The sequence below is a fragment of the Coregonus clupeaformis genome, chromosome 24 (assembly GCF_020615455.1).
Source record: "Coregonus clupeaformis isolate EN_2021a chromosome 24, ASM2061545v1, whole genome shotgun sequence".
NCBI lineage: Eukaryota > Metazoa > Chordata > Actinopteri > Salmoniformes > Salmonidae > Coregonus > Coregonus clupeaformis.
The window spans coordinates 40,589,611-40,606,567 of NC_059215.1; the positions used below are offsets into that span (position 1 = coordinate 40,589,611).

The 16,957-nt window shown below is 39.1% G+C and overlaps 1 protein-coding gene across 1 annotated transcript; it reads right to left on the reverse strand.

Annotated features, from left to right (window-relative positions):
- Positions 1–9,956: 9,956 nt before the first annotated feature.
- stac3 (SH3 and cysteine rich domain 3) lies at positions 9,957–15,362 on the reverse strand. The gene is made up of 13 exons (XM_041845899.2): positions 15,102–15,362; positions 14,549–14,610; positions 14,199–14,277; positions 13,622–13,775; positions 13,420–13,517; positions 13,228–13,288; positions 13,048–13,145; positions 12,856–12,919; positions 11,950–12,002; positions 11,754–11,848; positions 11,582–11,633; positions 11,314–11,451; positions 9,957–11,012 (listed from the first exon to the last, which is right to left on the reverse strand). The coding sequence occupies exons 2-13, from the start codon at positions 14,563–14,565 to the stop codon at positions 10,914–10,916; spliced, it is 1,008 nt and encodes a 335-aa protein (XP_041701833.1). The 5' UTR covers positions 14,566–14,610; positions 15,102–15,362; the 3' UTR covers positions 9,957–10,913.
- Between the last annotated feature and the right edge of the window lie 1,595 nt (positions 15,363–16,957).

A 16,957-nucleotide genomic window follows, 5' to 3' on the forward strand; every position in this document is an offset into this window, starting at 1 on the left:
AGAAAACCATTAGTAACACACTACGCCGTCATGGATTAAAATCCTGCAGCGCACGCAAGGTCCCCCTCCTCAAGCCAGCGCATGTCCAGGCCCGTCTGAAGTTTGCCAATGACCATCTGGATGATCCAGAGGAGGAATGGGAGAAGGTCATGTGGTCTGATGAGACAAAAATATAGCTTTTTGGTCTAAACGCTACTCGCTGTGTTTGGAGGAAGTAGAAGGATGAGTACAACCCCAAGAACACCATCCCAACCGTGAAGCATGGAGGTGGAAACATCATTCTTTGGGGTTGCTTTTCTGCAAAGGGGACAGGACGACTGCACGTATTGAGGGGAGGATGGAGGGGGCCATGTATCGCGAGATCTTGGCCAACAACCTCCTTCCCTCAGTAAGAGCATTGAAGATGGGTCGTGGCTGGGCCTTCCAGCATGACAACGACCCGAAACACACAGCCAGGGCAACTAAGGAGTGGCTCCGTAAGAAGCATCTCAAGGTCCTGGAGTGGCCTAGCCAGTCTCCAGACCTGAACCCACTAGAACATCTTTGGAGGGAGCTGAAAGTCCATATTGCCCAGCGACAGCCCCGAAACCTGAAGGATCTGGAGAAGGTCTGTATGGAGGAGTGGACCAAAATCCCTGCTGCAGTGTGTGCAAACCTGGTCAAGACCTACTGGGAACGTATGATCTCTGTAATTGCAAACAAAGGTTTCTGTACCAAATATTAAGTTCTGCTTTTCTGATGTATCAAATACTTATGTCATGCAATAAAATGCAAATTAATTACTTAAAGATCATTCAATGTGATTTTCTGGATTTTTGTTTTAGATTCCGTCTCTCACAGTTGAAGTGTACCTATGATAAAAATGACAGACCTCTACATGCTTTGTAAGTAGGAAAACCTGCAAAATCGGCAGTGTATCAAATACTTGTTCTCCTCACTGTAGATACTTTTGTACCTGTTTCCTCCAGCATCTTCACAAGGTCCTTTGCTGTTGTTCTGGGATTGATTTGCACTTTTCGCATCAAAGTACGTTCATCTCTAGGAGACAGAACTCGTCTCCTTCCTGAGTGGTATGACGGCTGCGTAGTCCCATGGTGTTTATACTTGCGGACTATTGTTTGTACAGATGAACGTGGTACCTTCAGGCGTTTGGAAATTGCTCCCAAGGATTAACCATACTTGTGGAGGTCTACAATTTCTTTTCTGAGGTCTTGGCTGATTTCTTTTGATTTTCCCATGATGTCAAGCAAAGAGGCACTGAGTTTCAAGGTAGGCCTTGAAATACATCCACAGGTATACCTCCAATTTACTCAAATGATGTCAATTAGCCTATCAGAAGCTTCTAAAGTCATGACATAATTTTCTGGAATTTTCCAAGCTGTTTAAAGGCACAGTCAACTTAGTGTATGTAAACTTCTGACCCACTGGAATTCTGATACAGTGAATTATAAGTGAAATAATCTGTCTGTAAACAATTGATTGAAAAATTACTTGTGTCATGCGCAATGTAGATGTCCTAACCGACTTGCCTAAACGATAGTTTGTTAACAAGAAATTTGTGGAGTGGTTGAAAAATAAGTTTTAATGACTCCAACCTAAGTGTATGTACATTTCCGACTTCAACTGTAGGTTAATCAAATCTACATTTTTGTCAATTTTTTGTCAATCTTGCATGCTTTCTCAAACAGCTGTAACTGTATATACATTCATAAATCAGGTCCTTTCTTGAGTTGGGCTCTGGGATGTAACAACCGTTGAGCATCTGAGTTTATGGTTGATTGTGGAGGAAAGGGGTTGAGTGTGTAAGAGTATGTGTGTGTGTGTGTGTGTGTGTGTGTGTGTGTGTGTGCATATATGTGTGAATCCCACATCTGTTGCAAGGGGGTAAGGATGTTAGGGAGAATATAGGATGAACCACAATAATTGTTTGCTAAAATAATAATTTCTTCACAAAAATGTAATGTAATACAATGGCAATCCGGGTTATAGGTAACAATCCTTCGCATGAACTGCCAACATTATTACGCATATTAATTGATAATGATGGAAATTAAGATATGCAAGATATTTGAATAGATATATATTTTTAATAGCTATATATATATTGAGGTGGAAATGCTTTTGGCGGTTGACCTGCTTCTGTTTTGTGGGTGGCACTGTGTGCTGTTTTCGAAGGATGGGTCCTGGCCTCTCGGGGGGTCTTAGGGATCCGGGGGGACGGGGGTGGTATGCCGATCACTGGGATGACAACCCAACTTGGGATGGGGAGGGGCTTTAGCGGGGGGAATAGTGGAGAACAATTGGAGGGTTACTTAGTAGCAATGCAAATATCATGGTACAGCTATATGGACACTCAATCACTATGGTATTTTTTATTGGTAAATTTACAAACATATATTATGATAAATAGATTTGAAAGTTGTATCTCATTATGGTAAGTGGTGAAATAAGTATAGCCAGTTATAATTGTAATGGCTTAGCAGATAATAACAAAAGAAGAACAATATTTACATGGCTCAAAGAAGGAATATAATATCTATTGTTTACAGGAAATTCATTCAACAATTCTAGATGAAGTTGTGTGGAAAAAGGACTGGGGGGTGGGGGCGAAATATACTTCTCCCATGGGCAAAGAAACTCAAAAGGGGTGATGATATTAAATAACAGTAATTTCGATCCGAATGTGCAAATTGTCCAAACAGATCCGCAAGGTAGATGGATGATTTGAAATATATTATTGGACCATAAACAGATATGGCTCATTAACCTTTACGGACCAAATAATGATGATCCACACTTCTTTGACAATATATATAATAAATTATCAACCCTGCAAGCAATACAAGACTCTATTATTATGGTGGGAAATTATAATACTGTTTTAAATAGCTCAATGGACCGTAAAGGAAATCACACTACAAACTATCACCCTCATGCTCTTAAGGAAATCCTGAATGTCATGGATACATTGGAACTAGTAGATATATGGAGGCTTAAATATCCTGACCTAGTGAGATATACATGGCGGAGACTCAATCAAGCTAGTCGTCTTGACTTCTTTCTTTTGTCATTCTCGTTGGCACCAAAAGTTTAAAAGGTGTTGATGGGGACAGAATAAGGTCGGACCATCATATAATTGGCATATACATGAATTTCCACATGGGCGAGGATATTTGAAATTTAATCAAAGCCTATTGGATGATAACTTGTTTTTAACTAGGACAGAATAATTCATAACTGATTTTTTCCAACATAACATAGGTACAGCAAATCCCCTTATTGTATGGGACACTTTTAAATGTGCATTTAGAGGCATTCAGTACTCATCTCGAAAACAAAAGCAATTTAGGTCAAAAGAGTCCATACTAACAAAGGAAATAGAAGGTCTAACAGAACAGATAGATAGCAATAAAACATAGAGGCTCAGAATAAACTAGAGGAAAAACAAAAAGAAATGGAGAAACATATTCAAGAAAATCAAGTGTAATATATTATAAAAAATAAAGCAAACTGGATGGAATATGGGGGAAAATGCACCAAACTCTTTTTAAATCTTCAACCAAAAATAATTTACTGAAACTGGTTACAAATGACGGAGTCGCCCATGATTCACCAAATTATATTTTGAAGGAGGAAGCAAAGTACTTTAAGCATATGTTGTCGTTTCAGTCGCCTCCATCTCCTCTAGCTGAAGCTAATTGTAGGGATTTTCTTTCTATCGATAATATAAAATGAACAGCCATACAGAAAGACTCACGTGAAGGTGAAATTACAGAGGAGGAACTTCTGGATGCAATTAAAGACTTTAAGTCCGGGAACATTCCAGGGTTGGATGGCATACCACTCGAGGTATACCAAACCATTTTTGATATACTCAGAGGACCGTTATTAGCATGTTTTAACCACTCCTATGCAAATGGTAGATTATCAGACACTCAAGAAGAAGGTCTGAATTCATTATTACTGAAACAGGATACAAGTGGGAAATATAAAGATCCAGTCCATTAAAAAAATTGGAGGCCCCTTACACTTCAGTGTTGTGATGCAAAAATTCTAGCAAAATGTATAGCGCATAGAATAAAAAAGGTATTGTCGGACATTATTCATTATAATCAGACTGTTTTATTACATGGACGATACATTGGAGATAATATAAGGCAAGTACTGGAAACAATAGAACACTATGAAAAATCTGGGAAACCAGGCCTGCTAGTCATAGCAGACTTTGAAAAGGCATTTGATAAAGTACGACTGGAGTTTATATATATGATAAATGCCTGGAGCATTTCAATTTTGGAGAATCTCTTATTAAATGGGTTAAAATCATGTATAGTAACCCTTGGTGTAAAATAGTAAATAATGGATATTACTCCAAAAGTTTTAAACTGTCAAGAGGACAAACTTGCCAAGTTTGTCCACTATCGGCAAATCTATTTATTATGGCCATAGAAATGTTTGCTATTAAAATCAGATCCAACAATAGTATCAAGGGATTAGAAATCCAGGGCTTAAAAACAAAGGTGTCATTGTACGCTGATGATTCATGTTTTGTTTTAAATACACAACTTGAATCCCTCAACAGCCTCATAGAGGACATAAATACATTTTCTAACCTCTCTGGATTACAACCAAATTATGATAAATTTACTATATTACGTATTGGATCACACATTTTTTTTACATTACCATGTAGTTTACCAATTAAATGGTCTGATGGTGATGTGGATATACTCAGAATACATATCCCAAATGAAATAAATGATCTCACTCCAATACATTTGAATAGAAAGTTAGCAAAAATAGATAAGATCTTGCTACCATGGTACTGTAAATACCTGTCTATATGTGGAAAAATCACCCTGATTAACTCTTTAGTATTATCCCAGTTTACCTATTTGCTTATGGTCTTGCCTACGCCTAGCGAACAGTTTTTTAAATTATACGAGAAAAAAATATTCCATTTTATTTGGAACGGCAAGCCAGACAAAATTAAATGGGCGTATTTATACAATGAATATGATTTCGGAAGACAGAAATTATTTAATATTAAAGCATTAGACCAATCACTAAAAGCTTTAGTCATACAAAAGTTATACTTAAATCCGAACTGGTTCTCTTGCAAATTAGTAAAATTGTCTCACCCCATGGTCAAGAATGGCCTTTTTCCCTTTATTCAGATTACAACCTCTCACTTTCAGTTATTTGAAAAGGAAATCATCTCCCAAATATCACTATTTCGAAAACAAGCCATAGAAGGTTGGTTGCAATTTCAATTTAATCCTCTAGAAACGATAGAACAAATAATGCAACAAATATTATGGTTAAACTCAAATATACTAATTGATCAAATCCATTATTGTTTGAAAAATATCTTCGTAAATGATATCATATGTAGGACTGGTGGAATTATGTCGCACATGCAGCTAACAAAAACATATGGAAATGTCTGCTCTACTCAAAATTACAACCAAATAATTGCAGCATTTCCGCAAAAATGGAAGAGGAAAGTGGAAGGGGGAAAAAGTAAGGAACTTGTCTGTCGGCCCTGCATTAAAGAACATAATTGTTAAAGAAAATTGTGATAAATAAAAAAGTATACCAGTTTAATTTAAGGAACAAAGGATTGACAGCCGTCCCATATAGATTGCAAAATAGGTGGGAAGAGATTTTTGACATACCGATTCCATGGCATAGTAGTTTATGAACTGATACGCAAAACGACGCCGAATTCAAAAAAAAATCTTTCAATTTAAATTATTATACAAAATTCTTTCTACCAATTGAATGTTATTTATATGGGGGATACCATCTTCCCAGCTCTGCAGATGTTGCTGCGAAGAGACAGAATCATTAGATAATTTGTTTTGGTACTGTCAATTTCTATCTTGTTTTTGGTCACAGGTCCAGGAATGGCTGAAGGATTTCAATATTTACCTGGAGCTAACCCTGCAGATAGCACTACTGGGGGATCTGAAAAGTCAATCGATCAATAATATAATAATACTTTTAGCAAAAATGTTTATTTTCAATTTACAATCTGTAGAAACAATTAGAATAGAAGGGTTCAGAACTTTTGTGAAACATCACAGTACAGTTGAAAAATATATGGCAAATAGGTGTTAAGAGATAGATGGGAGGTGTTGAATGGAGCTGAAGGATGGGACTAATAACAACTAACAACAACTAATAACAACAAGATAACTAATGTAAAGCATAGTGTGTCCATAATAAGTATATAGGTTATAGGTTGAGAGCTTTTGTGAAAGAGCACAGTTAGAAAGATATGGCATATAGAAGCAAACCGGATGGACATCATGAAAATGATCGGAGAGGTTGAGGGTAGAGGAAGTTCAGGAGTAAAAACAAACAAAATAGAATTATTGTAAAATTGACTGTGTCCATAAAATGTATATAGTATGTATAAGCTGGAAGTAGAGGCCTAAGCATTGTTGTTCACTCGTTTACTCCAATTAGGGAAGGAGTGGTGGGGTTGGAAAGTAATAAAGGGAAATATACAGTTGAAGTCAGAGGTTTATATACACTTAGGTTGGAGTCATTAAAACTCGTTTTTCAACCACTCCATCGATTTCTTGTTAACAAACTATAGTTTTGGCAAATCGGTTAGGACATCTACTTTGTGCATGACACAAGTGATTTTTCCAACAATTGTTTACAGACAGATTATTTCATTTATAATTCACTGTATCACAATTCCAGTGGGTCACCAAGTTGACTGTGCCTTTAAACAGCTTGGAAAATTCCAGAAAATGATATCATGGCTTTAGAAGCTTCTGATAGGTTTATTGACATCATTTGAGTCAATTGGAGGTGTATCTGTGAATGTATTTCAATGCCTACCTTCAAACTCAGTGCCTCTTTGCTTGACATCATGGGAAAATCAAAAGAAATCAGCCAAGACCTCAGAAAAAAAATTGTAGACCTCCACAAGTCTGGTTCATCCTTGGGAGCAATTTCCAAACGCCTGAAGGTACCACGTTCATCTGTACAAACAATAGTACGCAAGTATAAACACCATGGGACCACACAGCCGTCATACCGCTCAGGAAGGAGTCGCCCTACTTTGGTGCGAAAAGTGCAAATCAATCCCAGAACAACAGCAAAGGACCTTGTGAAGATGCTGGAGGAAACAGGTACAAAATTATCTATATCCACAGTAAAACAAGTCCTATATCAACATAACCTGAAAGGCCGCTCAGCAAGGAAAAAGCAACTGCTCCAAAACCGCCATAAAAAATCCAGACTACGGTTTGCAACTGCACATGGGGACAAAGATCGTACTTTTTGGAGAAATGTCCTCTGGTCTGATGAAACAAAAATAGAACTGTTTGGCCATAATAATCATCGTTATGTTTGGAGGAAAAAGGGGGTTGCTTGCAAGCCGAAGACGGGGGTGGCAGCATCATGCTGTGGGGGTGCTTTGCTGCAGGAGGGACTGGTGCACTTCACAAAATAAATGGCATCGAGGAAAGAATATTATGTTGATATATTGAAGCAACATCTCAAGACATCAGTCAGGAAGTTAAAGCTTGGTTGCAAGTGGGTTTCCAAGTATACTTCCAAAGTTGTGGCAAAATGGCTTAAGGACAACAAAGTATTGGAGTGGCCATTACAAAGCCCTGACCTCCATCCTATAGTAAATTTGTGGGCAGAACTGAAAAGGTGTGTGCAAGCAAGGAGGCCTACAAACCTGACTCAGTTACATCAGCTCTGTCAGGTGGAATGGGACAAAATTCACCCAACTTATTGTGGGAAGCTTGTGGAAGCCTACCCAAAACGTTTGACCCAAGTTAAACAATTTCAAGGCAATGCTACCAAATACTAATTGAGTGTATGTAAACTTCTGATCCACTGTGAATGTGATGAAATAAATAAAAGCTTAAATAAATCATTCTCTCTACTATTATTCTGAAATTTCACATTCTTAAAATACAGTGGTGAACCTAACTGACCTAAGACAGGGAATTTTTACTAGGATTAAATGTCAGGAATTGTGAAAAACTGAGTAGAAATTTATTTTAGCTAAGGTGGATGTAAACTTCCGACTTCAACTGTATTTTTTTTAAAAGGATGTGTATATACACTACAGTTCAAAAGTTTAGGGTCACTTAGAAATGTCCTTGTTTTCGAAAGAAAAGCAATTTTTTTGTCCATTAAAATAACATCAAATTGATCAGAAATACAGTTTAGACATTGTTAATGTTGTAAATGGCTATTGTAGCTGGAAACGGCTTATTTTTAATGGAATATATACATAGGCGTACAGAAGCCCATTATCAGCAACCATCAGTCCTGTGTTCCAATGGCACGTTGTGTTTGCTAATCCAAGTTTATCATTTTAAAAGGCTAATTATGTTAGCACAGCTGAAAACTGTTGTGCTGATTAAAGAAGCAATAAAACTGGCCTTCTTGAGACTAGTTGAGTATCTGGAGCATCAGCAATTGTGGGTTCGATTACAGGCTCAAAATGGCCAGAAACAAATAACTTTCTTCTGAAACTCATCAGTCTATTCTTGTTCTGAGAAATGAAGGCTATTCCATGCGAGAAATTGCCAAGAAACTGAAGATCTCGTACAACGCTGTGTACTACTCCCTTCACAGAACAGTGCAAACTGGCTCTAACCAGAATAAAAAGAGAAGTGGGAGGCCCCGGTGCACAACTGAGCAAGAGGACAACTACATTAGAGTGTCTAGTTTGAGAAACAGACGCCTCACAGGTCCTCAACTGGCAGCTTCATTAAATAGTACCCGCAAAATGTCAGTCTCAATGTCAACAGTGAAGAGGCGACTCCGGGATGCTCACCTTCTAGGCAGAGTTGCAAAGAAAAAGCCATATCTTATACTGGCCAATAAAAAGAAAAGATTAAGTTGGGCAGTCTGAGATATGGCTTTTTCTTTGCAATTTTGCCTAGAAGGTGACTTGCTTTGCTCTCCAGAGCAGGGCGCCTTTGAAAGGAGTGATTACTGGGGTGGCGTTAAGTGTTGAGGTGGAACAACTGAAATGGAAAATTCCCTGTGTCTGTGACGAGCGTGGTGAAACTGAGAAGACAGTGTCTGTCCTTTTAAGCTTTTAAGCAGAGTCTTTACCTGATAAAGTAATGTTAGGATATGTCAGGTATCCAGTGAGAGCTTTTGTGCCGAACCCACTAAGGTGTTTCAGATGCCAAGCTTATGGTCATGTTGCAGCAGTGTGTAGGAGGGAGATTTGGAGATGTAAGAAGTGTGCAGGAGGGCATGGGACAAAGGAATGTGTAGTATCGGTGGAAAAGACTGTGTGTGTCAATTGTGGGGGTGCCCATGTTGCTGGGGCTCAGAAGTGCCCAGTCACTGGGTGGAAAGGGTCAATATCAGGGGATATCTATATCTATATATATCCGTATATCTGACATTTTATTAGAAATAAGGAGTAGACATGCTCCAGATACGCATTTCCTTAATTTCATATATGGAGCTAGGATATTCTCCGTTATTGGACAGTTTTTACATTCATTTTTTTATGAATTTATATTAAATAGTGTTATATAGGTGAAGGGTTAGTTGGTGGTGCAAGTTTTTGTAGGTGGAGGCATGAACAAACAAAATGTGCGAATGACCAAAGAAGAAGAAGAAGAGGAAGAAGAAGGTCAAATGAAGGCCTAAAATGAACGAATCACTCAAAAAAACGAATAGTGACACTCGAGTCATTCAAAAAAGATTTGTTCAAAAATAACGAATAGTTTGCGAACTGCACATCACTAGTTGTCACCATCAGAGCCATGTATTTCGAATAAATATATGGCTCTGGTCCCCATCACTGGATCAAGATACATGACATGAGTACCTGTTATGACTATTTTGTAGACAAAAGTTGAACTGATAAGGCCTACCTGTTTAGGTTAGGCATATGAGTCCTGAATTATAGTAGACACACACAAATCAGTGAATGCAAAATACTGATACAAAAATAATTGTGAATTGATTTCATGTTTACACAATGATCAGTCATTAAAGTTTACTATGATGGTATCACAGAGTTCTGTAGATTATGAAAGGATGCTTATCAAGAAAGACAATAAACAGGATAAGCCTGCACTTGGCTGTTAGTATTTCAATAGAAAATGAATTACAAAAGACTGTAGTGTAATGTTACAATCTTGCATCAATGATAGGCAAAAGCATGTGGGTCGGTGTGTCAACTAGGCTTACATAGGCTATTGCTCTATATAAACTCCTCAAATACACAGCACATTGTTTTGGCAATGATTATAAAAGACAGGCCCATGCAAAGACATGACAACATGCACTTTAACAAGGTCCCTTTAACATTTACATCAAGGGGAAAATTAAGCACTAGTATTTCAGCTGTATATTAAAGCAAGGAACTACAACAATGACAGTAAGCAATAGCCTCCAAAATATAATTTTGTTTGAATGCATAACAAAAATAATGTACAAATCCTAGCTACTTACAGTGGTTACAGCCTTTGCCTTTTGAAACTTGCTGAAGATCTAGTTTAAGGTTGTCCAGTTTTAATCACATTAAAATGACACAAACATGTTAACGTTTTAAATGCCCACCACACACATTTACGGTCCTACCTAACATATTTCTCCATCCAGCTCGGATTGCATGGTCAGCTGACCCAGTTCAACAGGCTGGGGAGGCTGCAGTATTAGGTTACACTCAATACCCTTCCCCTCTCTGAGCCTTTACAGCCCTCAAACAGCTTACAGACTCACCAGATCAGACCCAGCCCCCTACAGGTGGAAAATTACAGTGGCGCTAGACTGGTCGTATACAAATGCTGTGCCTGGTCATGTGTGTTTCCTGGAACTGGGTTTGATTCATTGTGTGGTTATGGTCCTAGTGACGGTGTGACCCAAGTCCTATGGTTGTGGTTGTGATCCGGTAAGGTTCAGATTTCCTGGAGCAGGTCGGCGGGGAAGAAGCCCAGCTTGCGGCCGGTGCTGACCTTCAGGTAGCCATTCACCTCCTCTCCCTTCTTCACCACGATCTGCAACACAACACAAAGAGAATGGAGGAAGGTGCTGTGGCTCCACATAGGTACAGTAATTGTTGCAGATGACCAGGCACACACACACACACACACACACAGTAGCAACCGTCATTAGAGTCACTGTCCACATGCACACACCAATCCATACTGCTCATGAGTTGAAATCAGTTTCCTGAACAAAGAAAAACTCAAAACATTATTTTCATAGACACATAAAGCACACCTAAATTACAGTACTTTCAAGTATGTGATAGTATTTCACCCAGGTCTGACAAACAGAGACACACCTGTTTCTTACCTGGTCTTTTTTTAGAGTGATCTGTCCCATCTCTCTGTTTCCCACAACGGAGCGTGTCACCTTGAACACCCTCTCTCCCGTTTTTATTCTAATGATGTAATTGGTGGGGAGGTAACCTGTCTTCTCACCAATCTTCCCCTGAAAATAGAAAATAAGCCTTATTTACGATGTTGACAATAAAATAGAAAGTACAGCCAATGAGTTGGTCGAGCCATTGCTAGTTTTGATCATTGTCAGCTTGCTTGATAATTTTTTCAGGAACACTTACCCTCCACCATTCTTCATTGGCGTCATCAATTATAGTGATTCGATCACCAGGACTGAAAGACAGACAAAGCTTTGTATATTTGTATGAAATTTGATAAAATGTTTCACAAGACTGAAATATTGGACATAAAATGGCATTCATACAATATAAGGAAACATTTTCGTAAACTCACTGGAAGTCAAGGTCATCTTTCTCAATGGCCTTGAAGCGGTACAGAGCCAGGTAGTAATGTGACTGATTTCCCATGTTTCCCATCTCCTTCTTTTTCTGTAGCAAACATACACCGATGTTTGTCTACTAATTGTATTGATGTACCAGACAGGGTGTTATTATTGATGTTTACATGGTTAGTGTATGCATAATATCACCTTGTCATCTGCTTTGTCAGCCTTGTCTCCCTTCTTATCCCCTTCTGGCTTTCCTACAAACACATCACACAAGGTCTTTATATAGAGTTTCAATACAACAATGGTGAACTCCTCAACAATATACCCAGTATTACAAATATTTTACGTACCTCCTTGACATTCAGTGTAAGATATTTTTTTGGGGTTCTGTACTGTATGCCATTATGTTTTGTCTGGGAAAAGGTTGACATACAGTACATACACTGAGTGTACAAAACATAAAGAACACCTGCTCTGTCCATGACATAGACTGACCAGGTGAATCCAGGTGAAAGCTATGATCCCTTATTGATGTCACTTGTTCAATCTACTTCAATCAGTGTAGATGAAGGGGAGGCGACAGGTTAAAGAAGGACTTTTAAGCCTTGAGACAATTGAGACATGGATTGTGTATGTGTGCCATTCAGAGGGTGAATGGGCAAGACAAAATATTTAAGTGCCTTTGAACAGGATATGGTAGTAGGTGCCAGGCGCATCAGGTTTGTGTCAAGAATTGCAAAACTGCTAGGTTTTTCACGCTCAACAGTTTCCCGTTTGTATCAAGAATGGTCCACCACCCAAAGGACATCCAGCCAACTTGACACAACGGTGGGAAGCATTTAAATCAACATGGGTCAGGATGGTGCAACTCAATATTAGGAAGGTGTTCTTAATGCTGCTTAACAACCACTTATGCTTCAGTTAGTTTACCATTCTCTTTGATGGGCTCCAATATCAAATCACATGGCACAATTTGTTTAAATAAAACTATGTGGTTATAAGTAAATCAACCATATTTTTGTACAGTTGATGCAATGGAACCATAAATGGCATCACCTTGAATTATCACATGCTTCAATATGGACATCCTTCATCCTCTTTCAATACCTTCTGCCTGCTCATCTTCTTTGGGTTGTTGTGATTCCTCTTCCTCCATCATCATCATCATCATCTTGGAAGGGGGAAAATATGGTTAACATACAATTTATATTCCCTATGCAAATGTCTGTCAGTTAATGATACCATTATTGGGACTTATCATCATTAATTTATCTTTTGGCTAATATGTGCCACACTCACATTCTTCTTGTCTTCAGACCCCTTCTTGCGCTCCTTGTTTGCCATGACAACCCCAACCCGCAGGGTGTCAAACACAGGGTCGTTACGGTTGGAGTGGGCTGGACAGGAGAAAGCAGCAGCGGGAACACACAGTTCAAAATATGTTGAACACTTAGCTTGTTGAGATGGTTAGTGTCTTACCTGCATCTGTCTGGTCACTACTGTAAAGAGGGGAACTGTAGGCCCGTCTGAAACCTGGGGGCTATAGGACAAACAGCAATATGAATATGTAGAGGAATTGATGTGTTTCTGGCAACCACATGCAACATGAACTTGATCATGATCTGACATTATACAGATCGTGATCTAAATAATGAATAGAAAATGTCTTACAATTTTGCCAAAGCACTTCTGATACTCAACATAGGACTGGCATGAGTGGTGGATATTGGTCTTGCAGTTTTTGCACCGTAGAGCAAACTTATTGTTGACTGAAAGGTTGAAAATATTTACAGTAAGATGCTAGTCAGTATGATTAAGCTTTACAGATACTATTAATAAATACAAGAGCGACTGTGGTCAATGTTAAACTTACGGACTATCATTCGAGCACAGACGTCACAGAACTTGGGTTTCTTGCAGTAGTGGTCCTTGAACTTGTGTGGTTTGTCATTCACCAATATAACAACAGGCTCAGGCTCAGGCTCCTTCTCCTCCACTTCCACCTCCTCCTCATAAATAAAGTATACCTGCAGAGAGAGCGACTATGTCTCAATACTATTAGTGGTAGACAGCTTTCCTTCCTTCTCCCTAGTGACGACTGATTGGATAGGTAAGAATCAGCCTAGTCAAAATAATACTTTCCTCTCATTGACAAGTCCACACGGTAGTTCTCTATAATGTACAAATGTTTTTGCATCAGTTAAGTAAATCAGTAAAGTAAAAGTAGCTTTTCATTTAACAAGTATTTTAAACATTATTTTACTTCTGGAGAGTATGTGGTCAATAAAAAAAGCTCTAGGTTTAGCCCACAGTGTCAGCTAACAACAGAATAGAAATAGCGGACCAGGAAGCCTCACATATATTAAACTAATGAGTGTCCCAGTTGGCTGCTATTCTAAACTGTTTGGGGGATGGTGTTACCAACACTGGCAGACTGACATGCTACTCACAGTATTGTCTTCCTCTTTTACAATATTGTCAGGGGCTGTGGGGTTATCGTGGATATCCACAGAATGTTTATCTTCCAGTCTAATACAGACAAACAAACAGAGAACATTGTTAAGCAACATTGAGCAACAAGGACATCTGAAATGTATTGGAGAGTGAACATTGCATTAGTATTGTTATAGTGGCTGAGCTTTCAATTTGACCAAGTTTAACATGATTATTGCGATGAATAATATAATACCTAAAGCTTTCCCATATTGTGTTATTTAGAACCAGGGATAACTGTTAAAAAGGACTATCCAAATTCTGTACATAGAGTGTATTGAGTTCAGCAACATAAGAGTAGACTCACTGGTCGTACTGGGCCATGGCGTGGTGTGGGAGATCTCACACTCGTCCTGCAGTGCTGCACACCTGAGACACAAGACAGTTTAGGGAACAGAAACACTGGATTTCAATATCACCTTCAATCTGAGAACCATTTGAATGGGACACTTGACTACTTTGGTCTACTTTGTGGAAGTTTTAAAATTATTAACAGAACAACTAGGTATGGGCAAGATGATTTACCCACACACACAAGCATACACAGACATACATATACCCCCCCCCCCAAACATACACTCGTCCACTCTACTATTTTGGGGCAGGGTAACTCAATCTCATCATAGCTAAATGTGGGCATGAGCTGAGAAATTTTGGAAAAAAGTACAATGATATTAGACCAGAAGTCTTATAAATATTTGACATTTCAGTCCCCTCTCAATGAAAACATAAAGAATTTGCTATCTAACTAAAAGCTGACTGAACAATTAAATATATGATGTCTATCTAGAAAAAACTGAACAGATGACACATATACACTAAAAACAGAGAAATGCAATATAGTTGAAATTGAGACTTACTTGGTCCCACTGGTTGCTAGTCCAGTCAATTAAGAAATGGAATCTGGTATGTGGATGTATGGCAAAGGATTTCTTCACCAGTTTTGATTCAGAGATGTTCCTTTCATGTGTGATGAGCAACCTATTACACCGGAGGCCTCCGAAACCGAAACTCTTGATTGGTACTTCCCTTTTGAGATATTCTTTATGCAGGTACTTTCCTAACAGTGATCCAATGGTTAGTGGTTAGAGCAGAGGGGTGAGTGAGTAAGGGACTGTGAGGGCAGGTGTCAGTGTGAGTGAGTGAGACAGCTGGGTAACTTTCAGGGCACCGATGACGAGGGGAAATCAGATCCAGCTCACAACCTGAGAGGGAAGGCCAAGACACACATAGCCTACTGTTGGCTTACTGTAAAAACTGCAGGCATCATCAGAATTGCTGTAGTTTCTCGCATATACAATTTTTTTTTTTGGTCATTTAGCAGACGCTCTTATCCAGAGCGACTTACAGGAGCAATTAGGGTTAAGTGCCTTGCTCAAGGGCACATCGACAGATTTTTCACCTAGTCGGCTCGGGGATTAGAACCAGCGACCTTTCGGTTACTGGCACAACGCTCTTACCCACTAAGCTACCTGCCGCCCCAATACACGTGAACACCATATTATACTATCCCACATAAAACCTTTAATGGTTAAAATCCTTATTAAAAAGGAAAGAAATGAAAAAAGTGTAGTTTTTATGTAAGAGAGGATCTAAATAATAGATTGGGAAAATGTATTCATATTGTGGAAGACTGATATGGGAGTAGCCAGAGGTAGCTAATCCATGGATGAAAACATGAGATTCTACAAAGGCCTATTTTTGGCCCCAGCACAGTTGAAGAACAAATTGGCTAGTTTATTGTATTTTTCGCATTGGCTACCACAGAGAGAAAGGGGCGAAGCAAGAGGTTTTACTCCGCCCAAAATCTGTCCATGACAATAAGCCCACGAAGTGAGGAATTATTGCATGGAGGTCAATGAGAGAGGGTCGAATTTGGTCAACAAAAAATGTAATTGCTAATTTGCTACGTGTGGCTTATTTGAGCGAATAGACGTTTCGTAATGTTTAGGTTGTTACAATGCACATGGCATTTCGACATACTTTGAAAAAACTACCAGATATTGAGTTGTGCCTGTTGTCATAGACATGGATAGAGGACTCATCATGGATATAACCTGTTTTAGCATGGACATTGGCATTGAGGGCTTCCACCATTTTAAAGTAGTCAACTGGGTGGGGATTCCTATGAGTTTGGAGCAATCAGTCAATGAAGAAGAAGAAAATGTACTACTTTGAAATTGAGATAGCTGAGTGGCGCAGTGGTCTAAGGCACTGCATCGCAGTGCTAACTGTGCCACTAGAGATCCTGGTTCGAATCCAGGCTCTGTCGCAGCCGGCCGCGACCGGGAGACTCATGGGCGGCGCACAATTGGTCCAGGGTAGGGGAGGGAATGGCCGGCAGGGATGTAGCTCAGTTGATAGAGCATGGGTTGTGGGTTCGATTCCCACGGGGGGCCAGTATAAAAAATAAAAATAAAAAATAATATGTATTCACTAACTGTAAGTCGCTCTGGATAAGAGCGTCTGCTAAATTACAAAAATGTAATTGGTGCTGCCCATGCTGTCACAGACGCTATAATAGCACAGATACAAAGATGAGTCCTCTATCTCAGTGGTTCCCAAACTGTGGGTCGGGACGCACTTGTGGGTTGTGGCAGGGGTCCAGGTGGGTCATGGGATGACATTTTTGGTCATTAAAAAAATACATTTTGGGGATGGAAAAACGCTTTCAGTGTAACTTCAACAACTAAAACCAAGTAGAAATAGCCTAGAA

What these genes read in the sequence shown, in the direction of transcription:
- stac3 (XM_041845899.2), bottom strand. An exon ending in AGAAGTGCTTTGGCAAAATT is followed by an intron (nt 13,289 to 13,419) that starts GTAAGACATTTT and finishes TTTGTCCTATAG; the next exon opens with CCCCCAGGTTTCAGACGGGC. An exon ending in AGAAGATGAGCAGGCAGAAG is followed by an intron (nt 12,003 to 12,855) that starts GTATTGAAAGAG and finishes ATGTGTTTGTAG; the next exon opens with GAAAGCCAGAAGGGGATAAG.